This window comes from Balaenoptera borealis, assembly GCF_965194805.1.
Source record: "Balaenoptera borealis genome assembly, chromosome: 1".
NCBI lineage: Eukaryota > Metazoa > Chordata > Mammalia > Artiodactyla > Balaenopteridae > Balaenoptera > Balaenoptera borealis.
The window spans coordinates 178,328,705-178,356,037 of NC_138860.1; the positions used below are offsets into that span (position 1 = coordinate 178,328,705).

Genomic DNA, 27,333 nt, shown 5'->3' on the forward strand with positions numbered 1-27,333 from the left:
CTGTGTTTAATTGTGCATATTGACCCTGTAGATTATTCTGTGGTTTTCTCTTTTGACCACGTGTTATAAGAGAAGATGGATTTGGTTATTAACCTTTTCAGTGTCACTAATAATTGTGGCAGCTATTTATTTGGACACTGAATCACTATAAAATGTATTTTTAAGTGTTTTTATATGAAAGATGAGAACTGGTGAGGCCTTTAGGAGCCATGATACTGTTTTTTTACTATTTGCTGATTCTTGAGAAATTGGTTTTCTCTTTATAGATATCCTTCTAAATGCTTATCAGTACTTATAGGCACTCAATAGATGTTCGAATGAATAGAAATGAGAGATTGAGTTTTAAGTTGGCTATTAACCATTTATGTGCGACTGTAGGGTAAGGCATTACCCACCCTTGGCTACTATTCCACTTTTGTGCAATGAGGAATTTGACACAGTGGTCTGTAAAGTCTCTTCCCGTTACAATTAACTCTTTCCAAATTTATGGACACTTAATAATAATTTAGTGAATTAGTTAAAAATCCCTGTGACCACAAGGGATTCACTTAGCACATGTCAGGACAATAAATTGAGGTATAACTGATTGTGGTTGAGGGAATTATCAAATCTGAATAAATAAGTACTTTCTTCATTTTTGAATTTATTGTTCAGTGCATTTGCTGAAGAAAACCCTACAGAGATGCGAAAAGAATGGGTGGATGGAACAGATCTCTGGTAAAGGATTCAGTGGCACCTTCCAGCTCTGTTTTCCCTATTACCCCAGGTAAGCACCTAGCCCATAATGTGAAGTAGTGGTCATTGCAAATTTAAAATCTGACTCCAGATTAAAGGTTTGGCTTAACTTATTTTGCCCTTATTATTGTTATACTGAACTGAATATACTTGAAAATAAAGACTACTTAAGGCAGTATTGTTTTAGAGCTGAAGGTTTTCATATAAGAACAGGGGGATTGGGGCTATCCTGCTGGAACTTATTGTTAGGCACATGTTCCTGAAATCAAGCGTTGAATTCTTTGAGATCCTTGGCCAGTCATTTAGATGTTCATTCCTTCTAATAAAGAATAAAGTACATGGTAATGACAGGAAGATTATTAGAGGATTATATATGTTTTAATGGTCCAGCACCAAGTAGGGAGAGCATTGGCTACTTCTAAGAATCCTAGTCTGCCTCTTCATACTATAGAGACAAGGCTATTTATTTGAAAACTTGTCTCTTATACATATCTTATTTATTCATTTAACCAAAAAAATGTATTGAGCACCTCCTATGGACCAAGCATTTTTCTGTGTACCCGTGCTTTCGCCTTCTTATACTTTCATGTCTAATAAAGTGCCATGACATGTACCACTAAAACCTATTTCAGCAGTATAGTGTAGCTTTCTTATATGGTTCTTTGTGCATAAACATAAGTGTTACTTGATTGAATGTATATTATTTGAGTTTTTCAAATGTTTAAATATTCTTAAAATCATACACGTACAGTGTTATTATTTAAGGACTTATTAATCAGTGGGATCAAGTTTTCTACCATTAAGGACAAAGAAAATTTAGAATATCCTTGCTGAATTTCTCAAAAACTTTGAAGAGATTCAGGCTTTATGACACTTTTGAGGTCTTTTGCCAGTATCATAAAGGCAAAAAATATATACTGCTGTGTAGGCTGTTCACCGCTGTATAGACCATTCACTGCTATATATTCAATGGCTGATAACAGTGCCAAACACATGTCAGGCGCTTAAATAATTGTTTACTAAATAAATGATGGAAGTATCAGTTTTATTAAATGGAGAGAGGAAGGGAATGAGGTATGGTCTGGGACTTTTATAGATTTGTCATAACTTCATATGTTTGTTCAAAATAGGTTAAATTGTACCTGACATTTGTAACCTAACTTGACATAATTGGGGAGGGTGGGAGGAAGTGGGTCATGTCCAGGGAAGAGCATATCTAGGTTCACATTCTTTTCCTTGTCCTGATGGGACTTCTCTTTACCTTTTTTTTTTCTTACTAGCCCAGGAGTTCTGTTTCCAAAGAAAGAGCCAGATGATTCTAAAGATGAGGATGAAGATGAAGATGAGTCATCAGAGGAGGACTCTGAGGATGAAGAGCCACCACCTAAGAGAAGGTGGGGACGTGTGGAAAACGCTTCTCAGAGCTGAAAATGACGGCACTAGGAGAGGCTGTGGAAAGTGTTTGAACAGTTCAGGATCCTTCTCAGATTCTTTGTGTATCATTTGAATTTGTCTTGTTCTTGAGCATTTAGAGGCTCTAAACTTGTGAAACACTGTGAATATGTAATTACTCTTTGGTCAAACCTGTGTGTGTGTGTGTGTGTGTGTGTGTGTGTGTGTGTGTGTGTGTGTGTGTATGTATATCCATAGTTTGGTTATTTGAAGAAAAAGTATTCCATATTTTTCTAGGAAAAACATGGAATTATGTGTAGACTTCAGGAATTGGTTGAGTTTTTATACAATTTTAGTAAAGCCTTTAAGTAAAAAGTAACAACCCACATTCCTCTTCTTAGCCTAGGTGACTTCTACCTGTGCTGTTTCTTTTTTGGCAAAGTATCTGGTCATCCTGGTGAAGTGAATCTCTCAAGTACTAAGTAATTGCCTTTGCTCTTTGGTTCTCACAGGTTGCAGAAGAAAACCCCAGCCAAGTCGCCAGGGAAGGCTGCATCCATGAAGCAGAGAGGGTCCAAGCCTGCACCTAAAGTCCCAGCTGCCCAGCGAGGGAAAGCTAGGCCCCTGCCCAAGAAAGCCCCTCCTAAGGCCAAAACTCCTGCCAAGAAAGCCAGACCCTCACCCCCAGTCATCAAAAAACCTAGTGGTAGCTCTTCAAAGAAGCCTGCAGCCAGTGTGAGAAAGGAAGTGAAATTGCCTGGCAAGGGCAAATCCACCATGAAGAAATCTTTCAAAGCAAAAAAGTAAATTTTATACGAAAAAAGGGTATCATGATGAAACTCAAAATCTTATTTTCTAAGGTCAGTGTGCATTTGTTTTAGTTTGATGCTTTTAAAATTACATTTTTTTCCTCCCCTATGAACGTTATGGGGAGGGAATATAAATAAACCAGTTTAGCCATTTGTTAGCTTTAGGTGCTCTTCTTGGTGCCTGCCCCTCCCCCCGCACCCTCCCTCCCAGTCATTTTAATTTCTGCGATAATTCTGGACTTCCCTGAACTGTATAATCTATACTTGTCCTTTTTTCTCCCCCAACCCCAATCCTCTTTCTTTTTTTATGGTCAGCTTTGGCTTTTTTTTTTTTTTTTTTTTTCTTCCAGTTTTATCTAAACAGTTGCGAAGATTTTTATATTTGTTAGAAAGCATCAAGAATGGGATGCTAGTCAGGTGCTGGAAGTGAAAAGGAGGCAGTATAGCACTGGCTGAATCATGAAGCCTCCTGCCTGGAGACTTCAGTTATAGCTATAATAACTAATCTTATTTATAAAACCACTCCACTTTCTCTCCAACTATAAACACAGAGATGTCTTAGCTTTGGGAATAGGCCAAAAACATTATGATCTCATTCAATTCTGAAGATGCACGACTCCTTTGGGCCACTTTTCACATTGATCAATTTCTAGGTATTTTTCATTGGCCCCTGGGCATTGCATTCCCTCAATAGCAAGCACAAGATCTCTCCACCACTTGGTTTTTGACTGAAGGGGAAATACAGGAACATACTGAATTTGTGATTTCTGGTGTCACCTGTGTTACCAAAAATCAAAACATATAAAATCTTCTTGATCAAATATTTAAATATATTTTTTAATATTTGGAGCATGAGTTGTCACTTCCTCTTTGCCTTTTTTATTGGAGAGTTACACCATTGCTAATGTAGAAATGTTAAGTGGAAAAACATACAATTTGCTAAAATAAACTGTGGGTTTTTTCCCCTTCTTTCTTTCCATAGCACTTTTGATAACAAGCAAGTGGCTTCCTTTTTGAGTTATTTAAAAAGAGAAAAGAAAAAACAAATGAAGGCCGACTACCTAACCCTTTCTTATTTGTATTTGTTTTAGTATTGTGAAGTTGTGTTAAATAGCACTAGCTTTCTAAGAAATATTGATTTCTGGTTATCATTTATCTTCCCTGTGGCACTTGACATTTTAATTGTCTTAAACTTTTTGGTGTACATCTTCTGGCCCCTTGAGTGCTGCCAGAGGCGAAAGATGTTTGTTTAATTCATTCCATTTGCATTGTCTCCTGGGATCCCATCTGCAGCCTAAAGTGTGGCTGGGAATTGGACTTGAGAAGATTGGCTTGAATTAGATCCATAATCACGTGTGATCCCATCATGAGTTTATTGGAATTTGTGTTGCATGTAAGGCAATCTTTCCTGTTGTAAATCTTCCTTTTTTTATGTACATATATTTTGAAAAATATGAATAAACATGAAATTTTAAAAGCTGCTGAACTGTAGCTTACATTTAAAAGTTTCCAGTATATCCTCTGAAGTAGCCATAAGTGTTACACTTACTTTGAGTCTTTTCCACTCCTTGCACTAGCCACCATCCATTTTCTGTTTAAATACAAGCTCCAGTTTATTTGCTTTTTGAATTTTTATATGGATGGTAAATGTTTCTAACTACATTGAACCTGATTATTTAATGCATAAGAGATTTTTAAAAATCATTTTGTATTAAGGTCCTTGTTTTCAAGATCATAAATTCCAGTTTTTCATGTTTAATGTCTACATATGTCCTTGGACTAGAAAAATACAGCACTGCAAAAGAGTTGATAAACCCTAGAGACCTAATTCTAGAAAGTAATTCTAAATTTCTGTTATGCTATTTAGCAGGTAGTAATTCTTAATAGTACAGTTGTTAGGAACCTGTGCTAAGAATACTCTTATGGAATCAAAAGTGGCAGGATTTTGGTTGGTTTCTGTGTTTTATGATACTGTTTTATTTTAAAAAGAAGGCCTGAACAGTCACCTGGTGGCTGTGTTGTATATCAGGTACTCTACCATAGAGTGAGACACTTAGATCATTTAAGGTCCCTTCCTACCCTGACACTCTGTTAAATTCACAGAATTCAGGTAAGGACAAAACTGTCCTTGCTTTCAGCATGGGAAAAGACAAGAGGGCCATTGCACTCTTCCAGGGAAAATCCCCAGCTGTCAAAGACATGCACCTTCCTGACGTTGACACAAAAAGTTGTTTGGGTTTTTTCCCTTCCAGCCATTCTCAAGGAGCAGAACACAGTTTTTACTTCCATGTTACATAAAGGAAAACAGCAAACCCAAGAGATAACCCAGCAATTCTTCGTGTGGATCAGTGGCTTCAGTACTCTCTGTTAGTGGCTTTTAGTGAACTCAGCTACAGTGTTTCATATGTCCTTAAACCACCTACAAACTGCCTTTGATAAATGAATCTCACAAAGTGCTGGGAGAGAGATTGTTGGCTTCTTAAAGCTCAAATGATATACCATTGCAGGAAGGGTGGAGTCTCCTTAGTAACGTGACAAAAGCATTCAACACAGGTAGAAATCTATCCTAACCATCCACACAGATTTAACTACAGGAGGCCTGGTCCAGTCATGTCTATTGCCTATAACAGGAAAATTACTTGGAAACAAGAGCTAGGTAATATACCAATACCTTTGATGTTTTTTCCATCGTTGCTCTTCTATAAAATTTTGTCAGCCCCAGGATAGGCTTGCTAACCTATCCTTACACCTACTTTATTTTTTAATTTTTTTTTTTTTAATTTATTTTTGGCTGCTTTGGGTCTTCGTCGCTGTGCACGGGCTTTCTCTAGTTGTGGTGAGCAGGGGCTACTCTTCATTGTGTTGCGCGGGCTTCTCACTGCAGTGGCTTCTCGTTGCGGAGCACGGGCTCTAGGCGCACGGGCTTCAGTAGCTGTGGCATGTGGGCTCAGTAGTTGTGGCTCACGGGCTCTAGAGCACAGGCTCAGTAGTTGTGGTGCACAGGCTTAGTTGCTCCGCAGCATGTGGGATCTTCCCGGACCAGGGATCGAACCCTTGTCCCCTGCATTGGCAGGCAGGTTCTTAACCACTGTGCCACCAGGGAAGTCCCCTTATACCTACTTTAAAGAACCTAAGAAGTTATTCTTGCTCAGGCCGAGATACCCTTGCCATCCTGATCTGTCAGGAGAAAGAGGTTAAGCCGGCCTTACACGTGAACTGCTGTACTTAGCCAATTAAAAGAAACCTTAATCCAAAAATTTAGGATTATAATTGAAGTTTCTCATCTTTGGAACCTGATAAATCACAATTCTTTGGGTTAAGCAAAAGTTCTAATCTTATCCATGAAGAGAAATTCTATTCTTAATTGGATAAAGACCATTATTAAACTGTTTCCCCCTGTCAGTCAGAGGTTCTGACGACATTACTTTCCAGCGTGTAGAGTTGCTTTTGCATTTTTGTGGTAGAACAGATGGTCACTCAGTTCTGCAGAGCTGAAGCTGAAGAGCTAGAACTGTTGAAGCTCTTGGCTTAGGAACTCCTTGATGAACACGTGCTTGGAAGCCAGGAGAGATGCTAAACGGCATCCCTCAGCTGCATTGAGTTTTCCTTTTTTAAGAAACTAATCTCTACCATCTTTATTACTGTATTCTGTCATTTCCACAAGATTCTTAACTTTGAAGGCTTTTTTTTTCTGTTGGAGTAATTTTCTACCTTTATTTAAATCTATTAGCTTAGTTTTAACTGCTTCTAATTTGTTTTGTCAACAACAGGTATGTCAAAGGAGATTTCTAAAGGTACCTTCCCAAGCTGTTTTCCTCAAAAAATTGCAACTCGTGGGACTTCCCTGGCGGTCCAGTCGTTAAGACTCCGCGTTTCCACTACAAGGGCGCAGGTTCGATCCCTGGTCTGGGAACTAAGATCCCACATGCCCTCAGCTCAGACACACACACACAGACACACACACACACACACACTGCAACTCTTGATATTGTATGTAAATGTAGAATTTACACCATTTGCTTTTAAATCTTTATTAGAGGAGAGTTCTTTCTCTAGGGGGCCTTGAATATGTTTGACAAAGCGTAGTTATTATTTTGACTTATTATTTAAATAATAATAGTGACAATAATAGCTAACACTAAATGAATTTTTTTTATGTGACAGGCTCTGTACATATATCAACCTTGTTTAACCCTAGCAACCCTATGAAATGGTCATTGTTTATTATTCCCATTTTACAGAAGGGAAAACTCAGGCACAGAGTGAGGCTGAGAAACTTGCCTCAGGACACAGTAGGTGGCAAAGACAGAATTAAACCCAGGCACTCTGAATGCAGAGCCATCTCTAGCTGCTCTGCTCCATTGTCTCCCCTTGACAATTTTTCAAGCTTCTGAATTCTCCCTTTATCTTACAGCACAATGACGCTATGTTCTATTCATGGAAAAGAAAGGATTTAAGAGTGCAGAGGATTTGGAAATGAGATTAAATTATTAAATTTGCTAATTAGGAGTCAGTGTGACTTTTGTCTTAAGAAGTTTGGTAAGAACTATTAAAATTAGATCTTGGATTACTGGAAAATGTTAGCTAGGCTGCCCTAAGGTAGTCTTTTGTTTGTTTTTCTTTTAGGACACTATGCAGGCACTTGATCACTCTCAAATCCTAGCCGTGGGACACTTTATGGTTTCCTCACAATTTACTTATTCCAGGCAAATTCTTTGAGTTCACAGGATGCTGATAGTTGTGAGCACTTTCCCTCCAGGGGTCACAGCTTCTATCAGAACTTTTGTGTTGCTAAGTGAGCAGTGCTCTTACCCTTTATAGACTGTAAACTTGCATTCCATGAGGCCTACCAAGAGAAATTCCAGAATGGGGATTGTCTGACAACTGAATTTTTTGTAATAATACCGGCTTAGTAATCATGAACTGGAATATTAGAAATCCTTGCCCTTGATTCTGAAAGAAACCTTAGTCATCCGGTCTCTCCTACCATCTCTGTCTGCTTTGTTTGCCCAATTCCAACAGATAATTCCTTTTCCTAAAACCCAGAGTTGCACAACATCCTTGCTCGTCCATTTTACTGTTTAAGAACTTTTACTCTGATGAAATTCTTCTCATGTCAAACCTAAATCCTTACGTTGTAACTTAAATTCGCTGGTATGTAGAATAAGACATTTTCACTAATTCCAAATTGGGATTGACCCCTGGTTAGAGTATATGACTCAGCCCAGCATACTAATAACATATTTAGCTGTGGTCTTGCACAGTGGTCTTTGGGGGCTGTATCACTTACCAGCTATGTGACCTTGGCTAAGACAATCTCCCTGTGCCTTGATTTCCTCATCTGTAAAATAAAGGGGTTCAAATCCACAGTTCTTGGGGTTTTTTTAGAATAGCCATCCAAAGGCAATGTGAGATGATCAAGTATCAAAGAAAGACTGAACCATGTTCACTAAGGTTACTAAGGCATTTTAAAATTTTAGGAAAGACTTTTTAAATGAGACAGAACATCCAATTTCACAAGAATTCGGTTTTGTTGTTTCAACTACCATTCATTGTAGTTTCCTGTTGTTAGGCACTTTAATCACACTATCTCAAATCGTCACAAATATATTCTCAAAAGTATGTGATATTGGACTTCCCTGGTGGTGCAGAGGTTAAGAATCCGCCTGCCAATGCAGGGGACACAGGGTTCGAGCCCTGGTCCGGGAAGATCCCACATGCCACGGAGCAGCTAAGCCCATGCACCACAACTACTGAGCCTGCGCTCTAGAGCCCGCGAGCTACAACTCCTGAGCCCGCGTGCCACAACTACTGAAGCCCATGCGCCTAGAGCCCGTGCTCCACAACAAGAGAAGCCACCGCAATGAGAAGCCCGCTCACCGCAACGAAGAGTAGCCCCAGCTTGCCGCAACTAGAGAAAGCCTGCACGAAGACCCAATGCAGCCAAAAATAAAAATAGATAAATAAATTTATTTTTTAAAAAGTATGTGAAATTATCCCCAATTTTCAGAAGCAAATTTTGCTAATTTCCCCCCAATTAAACATGTAGTAAGTGGTGGAGTTAGACGTAAACCAAGGCGTGGCAGACTCGACCAATCACCTTGCTGCCCCACCTTCCTTAGCGGGTTTATACACTGAGAGCTCAGGTAGGAAGATGTCTGGCAACAAGTTACAAGAGGGACAGACCATAGATGAATTGGCAGTGGTTAACAGAATTTTTTTTTTCCAGTTAGCAGATATTTAAACCACTAGGAGCTTACTTGTTAAAAGATGAGCAGGAAAAAAGAAACATATACAGCTTTGAGTTACAGATGCCAGGGAGCAGGAGAGAAGAGCAGCCAGGTGGACGAGAGAAGTGAGTTCCTTCTAGGCTGGGGTCACCAGAGGCCTAGGTAGCCATCGGCTGCCACCTGGGCCAAACCTGGGGCCTTAGCTGGCTGTGGATGAAGAGCGGGGCTGCAGAGAAACTGCAGCTACTCGATGTGCAATCTTTTTAAAATCTCCGTTAAATATTACTACCAGCTTATGTTTTCAACATAGACGTTATTTTGGATAGTATTTGATATTACCTGCCTTTCTTTACTTTCTGAAATGCATCCCTAGACTCCTGTCTGACAACAAAGCCTCTAATGAGTGTATCTGGGGAGGGGTCCTCTTTAAACCTGTACTTTTCAGTTGGAAAAGTACTAGGAACTATTCCTTGTTCCCCTGCTTCTCAAATGGGGTACAGGTAGCAACAAGATTAAATACCTATTTCTGGGGCACTCGTTTTATTCCAAAGTATGGGGGCAGTGCTTTATGTTAATATCAAAAGAAGTAGAAGGAAGTACAAAGTCCACAATAGTCACTAAGATAAAACAAGATTTCCTAGAAATAAAGCAGCGGCGGCACTGAGGCTCTACCAGGTGATACCCAGGGAGTGCCCGTTCCCTCTTCTCCAAAACCACTGGAAGCACTGCCCTAACCGTGACTGAGAGGGTGGGTGGAGGTGCCTGCATTCTGTACCCCTTTGGAACTAAGACTGCAACTTCAGGCAAGCCACAGAACCTTCTGGTTCTCAACTGGAAACGAGAGAGAGTTGAACTAGATTAGATAACATTTCTCTGATCCTGTAACCTCCACACTTCCTGCCACCCAGAAGACACCAGAAAGAGAGAGGATCTGGCCATAGAATGTTGTGGTCTAGTCTGCTTTGTGAATGAATGAAAAGGAATCTTACTTTAATCACTGTATTAGTCTCCTTGGCCCATAACAAAATACCACAGACCAGGGCGCTTGAACAACAGCAATTTATTTTCTCAGTTCTGGAGTCTAGAAATCCAAGATCAAGGTGTCAGCAGGGTTAGCGCCTTCCGAGGGCGGAGGGAAGGATCTGCTCCCTGCCTCTCTCCTTGGCTTGTGGTTGGCTGTCTTCTCCCTGCAGGCACGTCATCTTCCTTCTGTGTGTGTCTGTGTCCAAATTTCCTCTTATAAGCATACCAGTCATATAGGATCAGTGCCCACCCTAATAACCTCATTTTAATGTAATTACCTCTTTACAGACCCTATCTCTAAATATAGTCATGCTCTGAGGTACTAGGTGTTAGGACTCCAACATATTAATTTGGGGAGAAAAGACACAATTCAGCCCATAACATATCTTAGAATTAAAAAAAAAAAAAAATCTGTTCTAGGTCACTTACATGAGGGGGTGTGTAAGATGTTGGGGGGAGGAGGGTAAGTTGCAGGGATGGCCATTAGGACACACCCGAGGGAAGGAAAGCATGGTGCTCAAGGTTGAAAGTAGCTACCAACATGGGAAGGTATTGCTGAGGAAACATGGAAACGTGCGCTGTAAAAGCCAGATGCGTATGGGATGCTGTGCTGAGGCCTGTTCCAAGCTCACCATCTTGGCTCCAGTTTCAGTCCTCTTGTTGCAGACGGGCTTGGAAAGGATGTGATGTTACTTCCCACTCACATTCATCAGCTGGCAACTCCAGTACCAGATTCTGGGGTTTCTAGTGAAAAGGGAAGATTGTGATAGCAAGATCACACCTGTATGGTTTAGTCACTGTCACTGACTCATCAGGAAATGCCATGACAGGGCCATGCGCCCTCACCTGTTCAGGGATCACGACCCCACCACCCTAGCTTGCCTTGTCATTCCTTCCCCTGCTTAATAGAGATGATTTCTCTGGTCTTCCAGCAAAAGTGAGTCATTAATCCAGTGGTTGAGGTTCTATACCTGATGGCTCCCAAGAGCTGTCAGGAATGTAGGATGAGATATGTGGGGCAGATAATGATGCGGTGGTGGCCGTTTCATGCTGCAGCCCTGAGCGGAACTAGCTTGGCTCACCCAGGAGACGGCTGACTCCCACTGAAGTTTGTTTCCCTTGGTGCAAACCTCGGAGCTTGTACATCTATTGTACATTTACTAAGGCTACATGCATGGTAGAAGCTCAGAGTTTCTGTGCTTTTGGTGGAATTAGGTCCACTGAGTGTGGTAACCTGAGCTCGGGCGGTTACATTACTCTGGTACACAAATAAAAATGAAGAAATGAACTTCAAATGTATAAATCCATTTGGTTTTGAAACATCATATTCCTGAGTGAGTGTATTGGTGAAGACCAATAAGAAGAGGATCCTTGGTGGTCACAAAGTCAGGAGTCAATGTCACATTTTCCACACATGTATCTTCCCAGGTCTGGTTTTTGTGATGTTCTGTTGTAAATTTCTGTGTCTCGGGGATCTAGCACAGTGCCTGCCACTCAGAACTTCACCCTCTGTCCCTTTCTCCTGAGAAAGATTTAGAAGGCAAAATTCTCCCTCTGGTTTTAACGGTTTCACCATCTGAATTTAATTCCTTGGTCTTTTTTCATTTTGACCTGAAACAAATTCCTGTTGCTATTTTTAAAATTATAGGCATCAGGATGAATTGTGTGCCTCAGGAACTCATTAGAGCCAGTAGTTAATTCTGCTGTGGCTTGTGTTGTTTTCTCTGAAGAGTATCAAAATGGGGACTGTGGTCTAGTAATTGGCAAGTCCTCTATTTAAAATTTACATGCTTTTTAGGAAAGCTAGTAAGAATTAACCCTTCATCCTTTGTGTACCCTGAGTTTCATAAATTGGGATTTTCGGAAAGCAGGACCAAGTTGTAAATCAATCGATCCTTCTCATCAATGGGCTCAGGGTTGTCCCATGGCCTCGGTGAAGGGTTTTCCAGAGCACCTGGCATGCGAACTCAACAGACACTTGCCGTTCAATAATGTATAAAAGAAAAATAATAATAATAATGTATAAAAGAAACTCAAGAAAAACAGCAAAGTCTAACAGCAGCTAATATCCACTGAGCACTTCACTTACCGTGGGTCAGGCACTGTGCCAAGCACTTTGCCCACGCTAACTCGTGGGAACCCTCACGTCCCTATGATTCAGGTGTTAGTAACGCTTCCAGATGAGGCGCAGGAGGATTAAAGTGATTCAGGTGCTTGCCCAAGGTCCCACACCTAGTCAGAGGAAGTGCCCAGATTTGGGACCAAGCCTCGAAGCATTACACCTCGCTGCGGCCTCTTGGAAGGGCATCCAGGTGCTCTGGGGAGACAAAGCAATGCCCCGCAGGCCAGCATGGCTCACACGTGCCTCCTTCCCAACTCCCCTGAGGCCCGCAGACCTCTGCTGTGCCCGCCTACCTCTGTCAGGGTGCCCACCTGCGGGGGTGCAGCCTGTGCCGCCCCTGTGTCCCTGCTTTCCTGCCGTGTGGCAATGCTGGTGTTTCCTCTGCAGAATTCAGGTGTCATACCCGCCGAAGGCCGGACTGAATCGGGCTTGCTGTTTATTTTTTGGCACCTACAAGGTTCTGGGCCCTTTGGGAACAAAAGCGCTCTCCATCTCCAAGCTGTGGCTGACACCCTGGGCTGGATTTGCTCACCAGTTTCCCCCCATCTCAGTGGATTTCCGTGTAACCCGAAGGGCATGGTCACGGCCCCGTGCAGTGATAAGTGATAACGTTCGTGCCGAGATTTCTCGAGCGGGCTGGGCAGGCTCAGTTAACTCTCTTACAAGAAAGGCCCAGAACGGCCGGCGGGAAGAGGGCGAGGAAAGGGATGCGCCACATCCCCACCCCGCTGGGGCTGAGGGAAGGAAGGGAGAGACTGGCCGAGTTCCCCAGAGGCCGGGCCCTGCGCGCATTCATTCACTCATCAAGATGACAACCCCTGAAGGCCTCCTGCGGGCCAGGCTGTCCTGCGCACTGGGGATGGAGGCCCTTCTGGCCGAGGCTGCTCGCACTCTAGTAAGAGGAGTAAGATGACGGGCAGGAGTGGCGAGGGCTCTTCAGGGGGTGGAGGAGTCACTGGTTGTCAGGGAAGCTTCTCGGAGGAGTAGCTGCCGCAGCCGCCGCCGACAGGACGAGGAGGAGCTAGCTAGGGGGCGGGAGAGAAAGACTCTTCAGGAGGAGGGAACCTTCGGCGAGGCCCGAGGCACGAGGCACTCAGGTCCCCCACCCGGGAAGAGGCGCCCTCGGCGGGAGGGAGCTGCCCCTCCCTCCCTTTAAGGCGGAGCGCCCGGGTGCGAGACGGCGGGGGCGGCACCAGGGCCCCTCGCGGCCGCCGATTGGACGGCGCGGCCGAGCGGAGCCGCCCCGCGGGCGCCGATTGGGTGGGCGAGGGCCGAGGTGACCCGGGCGCTGGTTCCCGCGGCCACGTGGGGGACGCGCGGGGAGCGGGGGGGACCCTGGGAGGGAGGCGGTAGGGGCGGGGCGGGCTCCCGGGTGGGCGGTGGAGACGCTCGGGGCTGCGCGGGGGTCGCAGCGCCGAGCTGCAGGACGGGGCTCGAGACGCGGCGGCCGCGGTGAGTGAGCGCCGGGGAGCCGGGCGGGGGCTGGGACTTGGACTGGCTGACCGGCGGGAGCGGGACTCGGTCCCCAGGCGCGGAGATGGGGGAGGTTCTCGGATGGGGAGAAGCACCTCTGTCCCTTCCCCATCACCGTCATCATCCATCACCTCCACCATCACCATCCGTCACTTCCACCGCCCCTCCGCTAGCGTCCTGCCTCGGTCGCCCCTCCGTCGGTCCGAAGACTTTCTCCGCCCCGGGCCGGCCGTGGACCGTCAGCTGAAAGCCCTGGCAGCGCTCCCCAGGAATAAATACCCACGCTATGGAGCGCTCCGTACCGCCTGGGCGCTTGCCCCGTATGTGGTTTGGCCCCATTTAATCCTGAAAACAGCACTTTCAGCTTAATGTCGTCTGTATGGAGAGACCGCCCTGTACTGATAGTACCACCTTACCCACTCCACACGCACACACACCTCGTATCTTCTTCACCTTGCTGTATTTTCCTCCAAGTAACTTAAGCCCCCTGAAATGTTTGGGGTTTTTTAAAAATTTATTTATTTTACTTTTTATTTTGGCTGCGTTGGGTCTTCGTTGCTGCGCGCGGGCTTTCTCTCGTTGCGGTGAGCAGGGGCTACTCTTACTTGCGGTGCGCAGACTTCTCATTGCAGTGGCTTCTCTTGTTGTGGAGCACGGGCTCTAGGCGCGCGGGCTTCAGTAGTTGTGGCACTTGGGCTCAGTAGTTGTGGCTCGCGGGCTCTAAAGCGCAGGCTCAGTAGTTGTGGCGCACGGGCTGTTGCTCTGCGGCATGTGCAATCTTCCCGGACCAGGGCTCGAACCCGTGTCCGCTGCATTGGCAGGCGGATTCTTAACCACTGCGCCACCAGGGAAGCCCCTCCTGAAATGTTAATTTCTAGTACCGTCCCCCCAACCCAGCTTGGGTGCTCCGTGAGGGCTGGGACTTTGTTTTGTTCACCTGGCACATAGCGCTTGGAAATATTCTCAGCAGGAACAGATAGATGAACAACTCCAGGAGGCAGCTGCTATTACTACCCCACTTTAAGGCTGAGGAAATGGAGTCTCAGAGGTTGTGACTTGTTGGTTACATCAGCCAACCTTGTGGGACCCCACAGTCCACGATCTTGACCCTAGGCTGCATGGTTCAATCTCTCCCACCCTGTGGTCCAGGCAGGTAGGGGCGGCACCAGGGGTTGTACTGGGGGCAGGGGGCTCTTCTGTGCTGCTGAGCCAAAGCCAGTGGAGGTGAGGCAGGTGACTGGAGTGGCCCTGGCAGCCCCAGACCATCTGGCCCAGGAGGCAGTCAGAGAGAAAGCAGCTGTTTTGCTGATCAGATCCTCCCCCAGCACCGGAGGTGTTCCGGGCCACTGCCGCTGCTTCCTTGCCTCACCTGCCCCTGGATAGGCTGGTGGACACCCTGCTCACTTGGGGGAGGGCGCTGCCATGGCCTGGGGAAAGAGCCCCCAGAGACCCAGGCTTGCTTCCGAGCTCTCCCCTATGCTGTGTGACCTTGGGCAAGTGACTTCACCTCCTGAGCCACCATGTGCTAAGCACAGAGTCTGCAGGCTGAGTGGTCTCCCACGATGCTGGAAGGTGGGCCCTCCTTATGACAACCATTCAGCTACAGTGCAGTGCAGCAGAGGGCCTCTGTCCGTGACCCTCGAGGTAGTCAACTCATCCAGTTCCCTGTCTCTAAGCAGGGCCACCTGGAAAACCTCAGAGGAGCAAGAGAAGTGCCCCAGTCTCATTTCAAATGTGTCCGCTTAGGAAGGTTCTGGCCCAGAGCCAAGCTCCTGTGCAAAACCTCAGAAAAACAGGTCTGATCCAAAGGGATAAGTGGGTGTCTGTGCCTGGAACAGGTAAGCGGGTCTGTTTCCAGGGTTAGGGTGAGCCTGCACCCTCCCTGCTCCCCTGGGCAGCCCCCAACTTGAGGCCTGGGGCCGAAATGCACTGCACCTCTCAGGCTTGGGGGGAAGAAACTTCCAGTTTTCCGGGGTGGGGGAAGGATCAGGTGATGGGGGGTGAGGGGGGACCCATAAGAGGGCCAGTGGCCTCCCCACCCGCACCCCGCAGCCTGCACCCTGGGGTGTCCCCAAGGAAGCTGCGGCTCTGGATCTGGAGGGAGGAGGCTGTGCACAGCTTTAGACACAGCGGTCCCGGCCTGTGCGTGCGCCACAGCCCTCGTGGCTTCTTTCCATCTTACACGCTTAGCGTCTGCGGGGCTGTGTCAGCAGCGCAGGCAGCATGTGAAATGTGCTCCCCATCTCTCCCTCCTTCCATCTCTCCTTTATCTCTTTCTCTACTGTCTTTCTTCCCACTCCTCTGTTCCCACTTCTGTTGGCTGCCTTTTCATCCTGGGTTCCTTTGCTCTCTCCCTTTTGCCCCGTTTGGTTTTTGGTCTTTGCCTCCTCCCACCCCCTTCTCCCCGCCCCCGCCCCGCCCACGGGTTCCGGGCATCCCAGCCCAGGGTGTGATTATGAAGTTGAAAGGCGAGTTCCCTGGAAGCCCCGTCTTCACACCTGGAACCGAGGCCACGTAGCTCTTGTGCCAGTTACACACCTAACTTGCTGTATTTAAACGTAAAATGACAGTAGGTAATGGACGTGATGTGAAAAATAATTAGGATCAAAAAGTAGAGAGGTGCCAGGAGGGCGGAACCAGGAAGTCTTCAAAGGGACCATGCAGCCTTTATTTGCTGGCTTTTCCCTTACTGGCCGCTCACCGGATGTGGTCGATTGCTGCTGGTGCCCCCCCCTGGCCTGAGCCTGGGGTTGAAGGTCAGGGGCAGGCTGAGGTAGGAGCCGTTCCTGGGCCCTCGGCGCTGAGTCAGCTCCAAAGCACCCAAACCCTCCTTCTCCAGGACTCCTGCAGGTGCGAGAGCACACCTGGGATGCACCCATTTCCTGCCCAGCGCCCTGTCTGATCCCTGCTTTCTCCTGGCGGGAATCATGACTCCCAGGCAGGCCCCCCCACTCCTGGACCGGGTGGTCTCTTCTCAGGTGTGGCCCGGTGCAAGGAGGGCACTGAAAGTGGTCTGACCTCGCTGTCCTGCCAAGCTCCTGCCTGACCATCAGGTTTGGGGGTTCCCCATCCCTCGTGAGACTGTACTTGTTGATCACAGCTCTGAGCCTGGCAGGCATCGTACTGGGTTCTGCGCCTCCATTCAATTCTCATTGACTCCTCATGTCATCCCAGGTTTGGGGACAAGGAAATGGAGGCTCAGAGAGGTGAGGCAGCTTGCCCAAGGTCACACAGGATTTGGACCCAGGTCTCTCTGATCCCAAGTGCAGTGATTACAAGTAGCCTGGTGAGACGGAGCCCGCCAGGATGGGGGATGGAGGTGGGAGTCTAAGTTGGCCCCAGGGAAGCCTGAGGGAGCTGAGTCCCTGGGACCTAGGCAGAGGCATTCAGCCATTCTGTCTGTGACGCGTTTACTCCACGTTCACTGAGCACCAGCTGTGGTCTGAGCTCTGACGGGGAGTAAGTGCTCTCCCTGCCCTTGAGGATGGTCTAGAAGGCAGCTTTCCTCCTCTTCCCCCCCTGGTGGATCTGGGAGAGGGGCCCCAGGAAAGACCAGAACCTGGGTGGCAGGGCTCCTCAGCACCCCGGGGCAATTGTGCACCCTCCCTACCCCCTGCCTCAGCATCAGTGTCCGGTCTGGTTGGGGTGGGGTCTTCTGGCAGGGGCTGGAGTCAGGCTGGGTGGAAGGAGCCCGGGCCCCGTGACGCAGCCTTGGCCATCCAGTGCCCCCTGCCCCTGTGGACTCCAGAGCTCCTGCCCTGGAACCTGCTGTGGCTCCCCACTGCCCACAGGGCAGAGCCCCAGTGTGACATTTAAGGCCGATCCCAACCCGGCTGCTGCTCTGCTAAGTTCTACCTCAGGGCCCCAGCTGCCTTCACTCCTCCGTGCCTTTGCAGACTCTGTCCTCGCCGCTGTCACATCCCTCCTCTTGGGTGCTGCCTTCCCAGGCTGTCCCCCTCCCTTGGCGCTTTGCACAAGCTGGTTACATGTCTGCACCCCCTTCCTCCAGCTCCTTCCTGAAGCTCACTCCTCAGCGAGGCCTTCTCGGCTGTAGTCAACCCCAGCCTGCCCTTCATTTCCTCCTCTCTGCTTTATCACCATCTAGCATATTCCATATCTTACTTATTATTTAGTTTACTGTCGGCTCCATGAGGGCAGGCAGGGAGTTTGTCATATTGGTCAGGGCCGTGTGTCCCCTGGGTCCCAGCGCCCGGGATGCTGCCTGGCACACAGCCAGTGCTCAGGCAGCGTTTGTTGGATGCAAGAGCTTGGCGGCCTCTGACGGGCGCTCTGAGGCTCGACCGCCTGGGCACCAGCCCTCCTCCCCCGCCCTTTGCAGCCTTCTCTCCTGCGGACCCTGAAGCCAGGCACCCTGGGGGCCATGCAGAAGGCCGGGGCAGGGGGCCGGAGAGCCTCCGACTGCGGCCCTGCCCCTCACCGGCCCAGGTGCATCACCAAGTTTGCCCAGGTGGGTGGGCCCGCCCCGCCCCGCCCCGCCCCGCCCCACTCGGTGGGCTCCGATGGGCCGTGACTGGGTGGCAGGCCCTGGGGGTGGGGAGGATTCGTGGGTCACGGGCCCATTTCGGTGGCCCCAGCTCTGGAGTGTGTGTGCACGGATGAGGTGATGGGGCCGCAGAGGGGCCGAGTGGCTTCACCAGGGAAAGTAGCAGAGCCTGGACTCCGAGTCCGCGCTCTGTCACCGTCCACAGCCTGCCCGACAGAGCGGAGTGTGTGCGTGGAGGGCGATTTGGAGGACGGGGTCAGGAGCCATGGGCCTGACTCCCCGCGCCGCCCTCCCACCCCCCACCCCACCCCACCCCACCCCACCCCACCCCCAAGCAGTACGTGGGCTCCTTCCCCGTGGACGACCTGGACACCCAGGAGAGCGCGTGGCTGGTGCAGCAACAGCTGTGGACACTGAAGGTAGGGGCTGGGGGCTGGGGAGCGCACTTCCCTGCAGGGGATCACAGCCTTGGGGTGTCGGCCTGGGAACGGCCCCGAGACCCTGTGATCCGTCCCAACCCCCATTCTGAGAGATGGAGCAAGTGAGGCCCAGGGAGGGGCAGCACCAACGCCATTCCGAGAGATGGGTCCTGTCAGGACCACACCCGGGCTCCTGGAGCCACGCCCCTGAAGCCCTGGGGCCCCCTCCCTTGGGCGGTCATGACCTGTGCCCCACAGGTGGAAGCCACAGGTGGGAGAGATGCGGGGTGGTCACAACATGGCCCAGGTTGGCCTGCCAGGAGCCATCCACACTTCCCCGGCTCCTGGGGGCTCCCTGTCCAGGGCTCAGTCCCCTGGCCACTGGGGTGGAGGTGGCTGACCAGCCCAGGGGGACTAGTACAGAGGCTGGGCTGGGCAGGGCAGGGCCTGGGAGGTAATGTCTGCCCCCCACCAACTGTCTCCCCCCCAGGACTGTCCCCGCCGCCGGGCTGTCATCCTGAAATTCAGCCTTCAGGGCCTCAAGATCTACAGCGGGGAGGGTGAGGTAGGAACCCGTGTGGGTGCAGGTGAGGACCGGACAGGTGTCCTACTCCCTGGGGATGTACTCGCCTCCACCCAGCCCTGCACTGCCCCTCTAGCCTCCCCGGCTGCCCAGCCTGCTCTGGGCCTTTGGACGTCCTCTCTCCAAGGCCCTCCCTCCCTGGCAAGCGTGGACGACAGTTTCTCCTCCCTCTCACCCCCCCGGCCGCCAGCCCTCCAAAATCTCCGGGGGCCACCTCCTGGCCTGAGCATCAGGACCAACCAGCCCCATGAGGTTTCTGTGGGTCCCCGGGCTTGGCCAGTGGGCTGTGGCTAGCCTCTCAGGACTGTGGAACAGGGCCAGGCAGGCTGGAGGCCAGTTGGGAGCCCCTGCTTGGTCCGCCATCCTCCTCTTGGTGCAAACCAGTGTTTGATGAACACTAAACCGCGTGCCAGACTGTGAGACCCACGACTCCGGCGCCGCTCACCTAGGACTGGTGCAAATGTGTGCAGGGCTGTGCATTGCGGGGCCCTGGGTTCAGGGCCTGTGCCACCTGCACGAGGTCTCGCTCACCCCCCAGCCCCACTTGTCACAACAAGGACTCAGAGAGCTGCCCTCACCGGCCCAAGTCACCCGGAGAGTGAGTGGCAGAGCCAGGATTTGAACCCCGGTCACCTGACTCCAGAGACCAGGCATGCAAGCCCAGGGCTGGCCACAACTGCCTGTCCCCGTGACCCGCAGGCCGTGAACCCTCTGCCCCTCAGCTCCGTATCTTGGCATGACCACCCCACCCAGCAGGTTGGCAGCAGGGAGCAAGGGACCCGAGCTCAGGTCCCCTGTGAAGGATGAGGGTTCCCACGTGAAGCGTGGTTTGGGCAGGCCTGGAAGGAGGGCAGAGTTCTTCACCCCAGGAGCAGGGTGGGCCCGAAGCTGGGCGTGCAGGCTGGAGAGCAGACCCGGGAGGCCTGCCAGCGGGTGTGCGGGGCCCTCGGGGCTGGCACACGCTGGGCTGGCAGCTGCAGGCCACGCGGTGGGTCTGATGGAGGCCGGTGTGCCTGCTGCATCCCCAGGTGCTCCTGATGGCTCACGCCCTGAGGCGCATACTCTACTCCACCTGGTGCCCAGCCGACTGCCAGTTTGCCTTCATGGCCCGAAATCCCCGGAGCCCGGCCAGCAAGCTCTTCTGCCACCTCTTTGTGGGCAGCCAGCCTGGAGAGGTACCTGGGGCCCAGGGCAGAGGGCGCAGCACTGGGGGGTGTGCTGTGCTTCAGTGTGGGTTCCAGGGACCGAGGCCGTGGACGGCTCAGCCAAGCTGGCCTGCGCCCCCTCCAGGCATGCACCCCTTGCCACCCTGGCTCCTTCTGTGGCCCTGCCCTCTGAGGACTCCCTCAAAGCGAGTCAGTGGCCTCAGCATTCCCCGAGCTTGGAGGTGGGGACCAGGCTGTGCCCTTAGAGATCGGAGGGTCACACTGCCAGGCCTTTGCCCTTGCTGTTCTCTCTGCCTGCAACCCCTTCCCCTTCTCATCCTGGCAAATTCCAACTTGCCCTTTGAGGCTCAGCCCGTGTGTCTGTGGAGCCCACCTTGAATCCTCCAGACCGCCCCCCACACCTTCTGCGGTCCTGTGACACGAACTGCACTCTGTCATCGGTCTGTCCCTAACTACAGTCACTGGAATTCTTTGAGAGCAGAGGCTGGGTCCGGGTCTTGAACTGTTCTGGTGCTTGGCCCCGTGGGGAGAGTGGGTGGGTGGGTAGATCCCGAAAGTCAAAGCCAGTGTGGCCGCCATGAACAGTGGAGCCTCGGCAGCCAATTGTTTGGCAAGCAGAGGCTGGGTTTGGTTCTGCGCAGCAAGCATTTGCCATCACCCCTGTATGTCAAGCCCTGTGCCGGCCACTGGAGTGACAGGTGGCTGAGACATGGCCCTTGATCATCTGGAGCTCAGAGTTCCAACGTGTTGGGCCTGGATGATGTGTGTGGTGGATGGAATGTGTGGGCCCCAGAGTGCTGGGCTTCTCCAGGGGGTCTTCTGTGGTCCATTTCATTAAAGGGGCACAGGGAGGTGGGGAGGAGGAAACTGAGGCGCAGAGATGCCATGCTGTACCCAGGGTCACACAGCAGCTCCTAAGTGACGGAGCCAGGATTGGATCCCAGGTTCTGTGACTTCAGGGCCTGGGCTCTTAGCCACTCCTCCAAGAGGATACAATGCACAGGGTGAGGGTAGTAAACCTAGGGGTAGGAGTGCATTTAGCCCATGTCGTCCCAGCTCCAAGCATGATGCCTGGAACAAGGTAGATGCTCGGTGTTTGTTAAATGCATAGAGGAAGCTGGCAGGGGATGCTGCATGGTGGTGAGGTTTTGAGGGATAAGAAGTTTTCCCCGGAAGAATAGGGAAGAGCATTCCAAGCCAAGGGGCTGCATGCCCCCCTGGTGAGTGGGCCGATGCCTGAGGAACCCCCCGGGAAACCTCCCCCCGCTGAGCCCGCCTCCCTCTCCCTCCCCAGGTCCAGATTCTGCACCTGCTGCTCTGCCGCTCCTTCCAGCTCGCTCACCTCTCGCAGCACCCTGAGGAACGGGCACGGCCTGAGCCCTGCCCGGGACCCGTAGGGGACGTGCCCCTGAAGCCCCTGTCCGGCCCTGGGGGCACCCCTGGCCTAGCACGGGAACCCCTCGGCGGTGATCAGCTCTCACGGAACATTAACGCGCTGATCTCCTTCGGGCGGCTGCCAGCAGAGGGGCCTGGGGGCAGTGGGGTACGCGGCACCCCAGCCAGGGAGTGGGCCATGCACAAGGGAACTGGGCAACGGTTTGGGGATCAAGAGGGGCGGGTGCTGGACTTCCGTGGGAGGGGCTAATGGCTGGGCCTAAGTCTGGCCGCCCCTGCGGGGTCCTCTTGGTGCCCTAGAAGGAGCCGCCGGAGTCGGAAAGCCGCGGGGGCGCCCGCCACGCCCGCCTGGGGAACCCGTACTGCTCGCCCACGCTGGTGCGCAAGAAGGCCATCCGCAGCAAGGTGATCCGCTCCGGGGCCTACCGCGCCTGCACCTACGAGATGCAGCTGCAGCTGTCGGCTCGGGAGGCCTGTGAGTGGCCGGGCACGGGTGCGCGAGTCGGCGAGGGTGGGCCTGAGTGTCCGTGTCTGCGGGGCCGTGACTGTCGATGCCTGCGCCTGGGAGTGCTGAGGCCTCGTGTCCACGCGAGGGAGGGCAGGAGGGCGCAGCCGGGGCTGCGTGCCCAGGGGCCTGCAGAGGCGACTGCGTAGCTGCCAATGTGCTGTGACTGGGGAGTGGCTGTGCGTGGGGATGTGCCTGGGCGCCGCTGTGCTTTGGGGAAGCAGGATGTGTGCAGACTGGGCCGGGAGCAGGAGGCTGGGGAAGAGACGAGCGCGGGGGTGATGAGGCCTGTGGGCGTGGGCCGGGCTGGGCGCGGGAGGGGACCACCTCTCTTCCTCTGTGCCCTGGATGGTCTCCATAGTTCCTGACGCGTGGGAGGCCTGGCCCCGGGGTCCTGGGGGCCCCTCATGCCTGGTGGAGAGCGAGGGCAACCTGACGGAGAACATCTGGGCTTTTGCTGGCATCTCCAGGTAGGAGGGGGTGCCCAGCCCTTTGGGGGGAGGGTCAGAGAAATAGGCTGTGGGCTCCCCCAAGGCCCTGAGGTGTGTCCATGCCTGCACTTGGGTGGAGGCCTCCTGACCTCGGGACCTCAGGCCAGGGGCTTCCCCCCCATGGGCCTCAGTTTTCTCAAGTGTGAAGTAGGGATAATAAAAGGACCTTCATTGCAGGGCTGTGGAGAGGATCGAATGAGTTTATTCAGGTAAAGCCTTCAGCGCCTGGCCTGTCACAGGGTTCAGCTCCCTAAATGCCAGCTCTCTACCGATTGGGTCTTGAAGTTGTCAACAATTAGGATCCCCTTGGAAACCTTTTAGAAGGGAAGGCTAAAAGCTTCCTCCCGTTGCGGGCCTACTCTGGGGCAGGCGCTGTGTTTACGATACTGTGGAGCTGCGACGCCATTAAGCAAGCTGAGGCTGGGTCCTGACTGGGGGGCCCGCCCTCAGCCTCTCCCCTCTGCCCCCCCAGGCCCAGTGCCCTCGCCCTGCTGCGGAGAGACGTGCTTGGGGCCTTCCTGCTTTGGCCTGAGCCAGGCACCAGTGGCCAGTGGTGCCTGTCGGTGAGGACACAGTGCGGCGTGGTGCCCCACCAGGTCTTCCGGAACCACCTAGGCCGCTACTGCGTGGAGGTAGGAGTACTCCTGGCCCTGCCCCTCGCCCTCCAGCCCCGCCCTTTTCTAACCACTGAGGTCCTGAGCCCGCCTCACCCTCATCCCAGGTCCCCATTGGCTCTCTCTGGCCCCACCCCTTATTTAACTCTCCATCCAGCTCTTTCGTCCTTGGCCCTTCTGGCCCCGCCCCCACTGGCCTATTGGCCCCACCTGTACTCTGCTGGCTCCACCCTAAGGCCTCTCGCTCCAGCGAGGTAGAGTCTTGGGCTAGGGTGGTGCCTCACATTTTTACAGAAATCCCGGCTTTTAAAAAGTCACGCTTTCCCACACTCTAACTCATCTTTCAGCAGTAGAGGAAACTGATCAGAGAGGGTAGAGGCTTGCGTGAGCTCACACAGCCTCCGAGTCTCTAGGTCTGGAGTCTTGGCCTGATCACAGGTTTCCAGGGACAGGGGTGGGCAGGAAGGACTTTTTAAATGTGTGGCCTTACTTCCACGCTGAGTGCCTCAGTCCTGTCCAGGCTGGGAGGAGAGAAAGGGAGGGAACCGGGGTGTGGTTTCGCTGTGAGCAGGACAGCGTCCTCTCTGGGCTGAATATCCTCCTCCCTCCTGGGGCAGGATCCTGTGTGAGGGGGCGGTTGGTGCGCTCGCCCGTGTGGAAGGGGGAGCTGGAGCTGAAGTCCCTTCCCCTCCTCCCCCCCACCAGCACCTGCCGGCTGAGTTCCCCAGCCTGGAGGCCCTGGTGGAGCATCACGCTGGGACGGAGCGCAGCCTCTTCTGCTCCCTCGACATGGGCCGCCTGAACCCCGGCTACGAGGAGCAGGACTGCGGGCCCGAGGGCAGGCTTCCCCCGACTCTCCGGCCCCTTGGTCATGCCAAGTCCGAAGCAGAGCTGCAGGGCCTGGGCTAGGACGCTGAGCCCCACGCCAAGAGGCCCCGTCTCATCCTGGCTCCTGGGCCTCAGCAGGCTGCTCTGCTCTGCCCTTCTTCCACCCCGCTGGGCACCAGTTCCATCCGGTCACTGCCCTTTGGACCAGTCTTCCATCATTACCCTGCCTGTGGGCGGAGCCCTGAGAGTGGGGATTGCCAGTGGCTTCTCACAGGACACGGCCTGTCAGGATTGCAGGAGGGGCAGGCAGAGCTCCAGGCTTCCATGAACTTGCTGGGTGACTTTGGATGCTTGTCTTCTCTGGGCTTCACCTTACTCCTAGGTGGGGAGCTTTCCAAGGTGGGCAGGAAGGTTTGCTCCAACAGAGGTGCAGCCCTCTCCTAAGGAGGCCAGGCCTTGGGGCCCTGACTGGGCACCTCCAGAGAGCTCCTGATCAAGGCAGCCAGACACGTTGAGGGAGAGGTATCTGGGGAGGCAGGAGCGAGTTCTCACTTTGGGCGAAGGCGTGGGGACGGGCCACCCTCTCCGTGAGAGAAACAGGGGTGATGTGGTGGAGCTTGGGGGCTACATCCAGGCTAACGGAGCGAGGCCTGTTTCCCATGTCCTTTGAGGCTAAAGGAGTCTTCCCCTGAGTTCTGAAGAGTGGGGGTTAAGAGGGTGCAGAAAGGGCAGGACGGACAAAGAGCCGTGCCACCCAAAGCCCACACGCAGGTGGACGCCTGTGTGCAGAAGGGGACGTGAATGGGCCGACAGGGCAGAGAATCGCAGTGAACCTTCAGACTAGGAAGGCTGCTTTTTCTCCACTCAAAACCACGGACTTGTGGTTCCTGCTTACTTGGAAGGGATGTCCCAGTCTCATCCCCGCCAGCACACCCCTGCCCCCCCAGGCTCACTTTCTTTGGCCATTTGACTGGGAGGGGCCAGCAGTGAGCTGCAGGCTTAGAGGGGTGACCGGGGTCCTGCTCCACTCATCCTGCAGGCCAGACTGGGTTTGGTGGCTGCCTGGGAAGCCCCCCAATGGTGGCATTTCCCTTAATGGGCATCTGTCAGGGGCCACTTCCCTAGGCCAGCCTCCTTGGGGATGGGGGTCAGGGAGGAATCATCCAAAGGTAGAACTGATGTGGGCCCTGCCAAAGGGTATTTGGCCTCAGCGGGCAGTGGGGGTCCATCCAGGGAAATAACGCTAGTCTAAGGCAATGGCCCTGCAGTGATTGACGGATCTGGGTGTTCCCCTGTATAAGTAAACTTGACAGACAGGCATGAATCTACCAGATTAAGATAGGGAGCAAGTTCACTTTGGATGAACTTCTATTCCTGAGGCAGAGGCCAAGTCATGAGTCTGGGGGCTGCCCTCTCCCCCATCTGGGGAGGGGATGTGACTGCTCAGTGCCTTGAAAGTAACAGACTTCTGACTCCTGCATGGAAGAGGGCAACCCCAACGGAATAAAAAGAGGGGAGGAGCCTCAGAAGTTCAGGCCTGGTGTTCCCAGCTTACAACCTCCAGCTCAGCAAATGGTCTTGGCTGCGGCCTTGTCACTCTTGTCACAAGGGATAGGAGGAGGCTGTCCTTTGGGGGCTCTTTTCACTGGAACCACAGCACTGATTTTATACTGAATGTGAGTGGGAACCCAGCCTCATTTTACGGCCATTACTACCAGAACCCATCTCCTCCCTGGGCAAAGCCCTGGCCCCTCGTGGGAGGCACCAGGTTCACATTTCCCTGGCAAGGAGAGGGGTTTGGTGACGTGGGGCCCAGGATTACAGCCCTGGAGTCTCACACATTTAAGAAGACCTGATAACTGGTCTTAACCTCTATAAGGGATGGATTTTGTTGCACAAGTTATCTGTGTGGACAGGGTGTCAGGAATGTTCCCAAAGTACTTTAACTTCCTTCTCACAGCATTTATGGATCACACAGTACACAGGTTTTTGACCCACATGTGCAGATGCCTCAATGTCTTAATTATAGACCGCAGTTTTCTGTTCCAACCAGCGCCACCTGGGTAGCCCAGCTCTCCTTACTGTGTGGACTTGAAATAAATAAAATGCATTTCTTCGGATTGTATAGTACAGACTTTTCCTTTGAAAGGCAAGGTCTTTGCCAGTTTGCCGGCTTCGCTTTTGTTTGCCAACCATACCTTCCACTGGTGCTGAATGATGAACCAGACAGAGATCCTGTCCTCCGGGGCTCAGGAGGTCTTGAAGGAATTGGGTAGGTAGGTTCAAGCAATGATTATACTGCTTAAAACCTTCAGTGGGTATTTCCTACAGGAAAAAGACTCAAGTCCTTATATTCTGGCCACTCGGGTTTTCCTTCTGCTCCTGCAACATGCCACAGGGTCTTTGCACAGCCTGCACAGGCCTCCTTGTCTTCCTCTTCTTCCTTTACCTGATTAACTCCTCAACCTCACCATCTCTCAGTCTCAGGAAGCCCTGCCCTGACTGCCCCCTGACCTCCTGCCCGGCCTGGGTGAGGTTTCCTGGCTAGATATTCCATAAAGCTGGTCCTTTAGTTTGTTAATACTCTTACTTATGGGATTTTTGTTTGTGGGACATTTGTTTCAAATGTCAGCCTCCCCCACTAGACTGTGGGCTCCTGGAGGGCAGGGACTGGGCTGTCTCCCGGCGTCTATCACTGTGCCCGACAGGCACGTAGCTGACAATTTCTGTGCAAAGGGGAGCGTAGAGGAGGTGTGACGGCCGCTATTCTGGAGGGACTTGTGCTCGGGGTGGGGGTGGGGAGAGAGGCCAGGCAGCCTCTCCAACCAAAAGACCAGCTTTCAAAGTTTTTTGTTCTGTTTCTCAATCTTGAGTCTTAATAAAAACAAGGGGCAGCGTTTGAGGGAAGCTTTGCTCTGTCCCCGGGGCTGTGATAGGCTCTGGGGCAGCCCTCCCGAGTCAATACAGGGATGTGGATAAAGGACAGCAAGGTCCTGTTGCCTTTCTCGGTAGGTCTCTAACCCCCGGGTGAGGCCGCTACTCTA

The 27,333-nt window shown here is 51.8% G+C and overlaps 2 protein-coding genes across 24 annotated transcripts in view; both read left to right on the forward strand.

Annotated features, from left to right (window-relative positions):
* HP1BP3 (heterochromatin protein 1 binding protein 3) overlaps positions 1 to 8,920 on the forward strand; it is a 39,702-nt gene extending 30,782 nt beyond the window's left edge. For 8 of the 10 annotated variants that reach the window (XM_082353877.1, XM_082353876.1, XM_082353881.1 and 5 more), the window contains 3 exons: positions 655 to 766; positions 2,016 to 2,129; positions 2,640 to 4,416. In XM_082353877.1, coding sequence (XP_082210003.1) covers positions 655 to 766; positions 2,016 to 2,129; positions 2,640 to 2,934 — 521 coding nt within the window. In that variant the 3' untranslated portion in view covers positions 2,935 to 4,416. Of the gene's footprint in view, positions 1 to 654; positions 767 to 2,015; positions 2,130 to 2,639; positions 4,417 to 6,706 lie in introns of those variants that run through there. The other 2 variants (XR_014234135.1, XR_014234136.1) reach the window with 2 other exon arrangements.
* A 4,455-nt stretch (positions 8,921 to 13,375) lies between these two features.
* Positions 13,376 to 26,996, forward strand: SH2D5 (SH2 domain containing 5). 14 transcript variants are annotated; one of them, XM_082353960.1, is made up of 11 exons: positions 13,622 to 13,763; positions 15,464 to 15,622; positions 18,101 to 18,252; positions 18,624 to 18,707; positions 19,198 to 19,272; positions 20,319 to 20,465; positions 21,751 to 21,999; positions 22,155 to 22,326; positions 22,718 to 22,826; positions 23,320 to 23,479; positions 24,167 to 26,995. In XM_082353960.1, exons 2-11 carry the CDS (start codon positions 15,517 to 15,519, stop codon positions 24,368 to 24,370), a joined length of 1,458 nt encoding a protein of 485 aa, XP_082210086.1. In that variant the 5' UTR covers positions 13,622 to 13,763; positions 15,464 to 15,516; the 3' UTR covers positions 24,371 to 26,995. The 14 variants fall into 14 exon arrangements, with proteins under 14 accessions (XP_082210081.1, XP_082210086.1, XP_082210087.1 ...); XM_082353961.1 differs by having other exon boundaries at positions 21,751 to 21,903; positions 22,152 to 22,326; XM_082353952.1 differs by having other exon boundaries at positions 22,152 to 22,326; positions 24,167 to 26,994.
* The last annotated feature ends 337 nt before the right edge of the window (positions 26,997 to 27,333 follow it).

Coding starts and splice junctions, on each gene's coding strand:
- SH2D5 (XM_082353952.1), top strand. CDS start 15,517: ATGTGTCCGCTTAGGAAGGTTCTGGCCCAGAGCCAAGCTCCTGTGCAA. Junction 18,253..18,623: donor GCATCACCAAGTTTGCCCAG/GTGGGTGGGCCC, acceptor CCCACCCCCAAG/CAGTACGTGGGCTCCTTCCC. Junction 20,466..21,750: donor TGGGCAGCCAGCCTGGAGAG/GTACCTGGGGCC, acceptor CTCCCTCCCCAG/GTCCAGATTCTGCACCTGCT.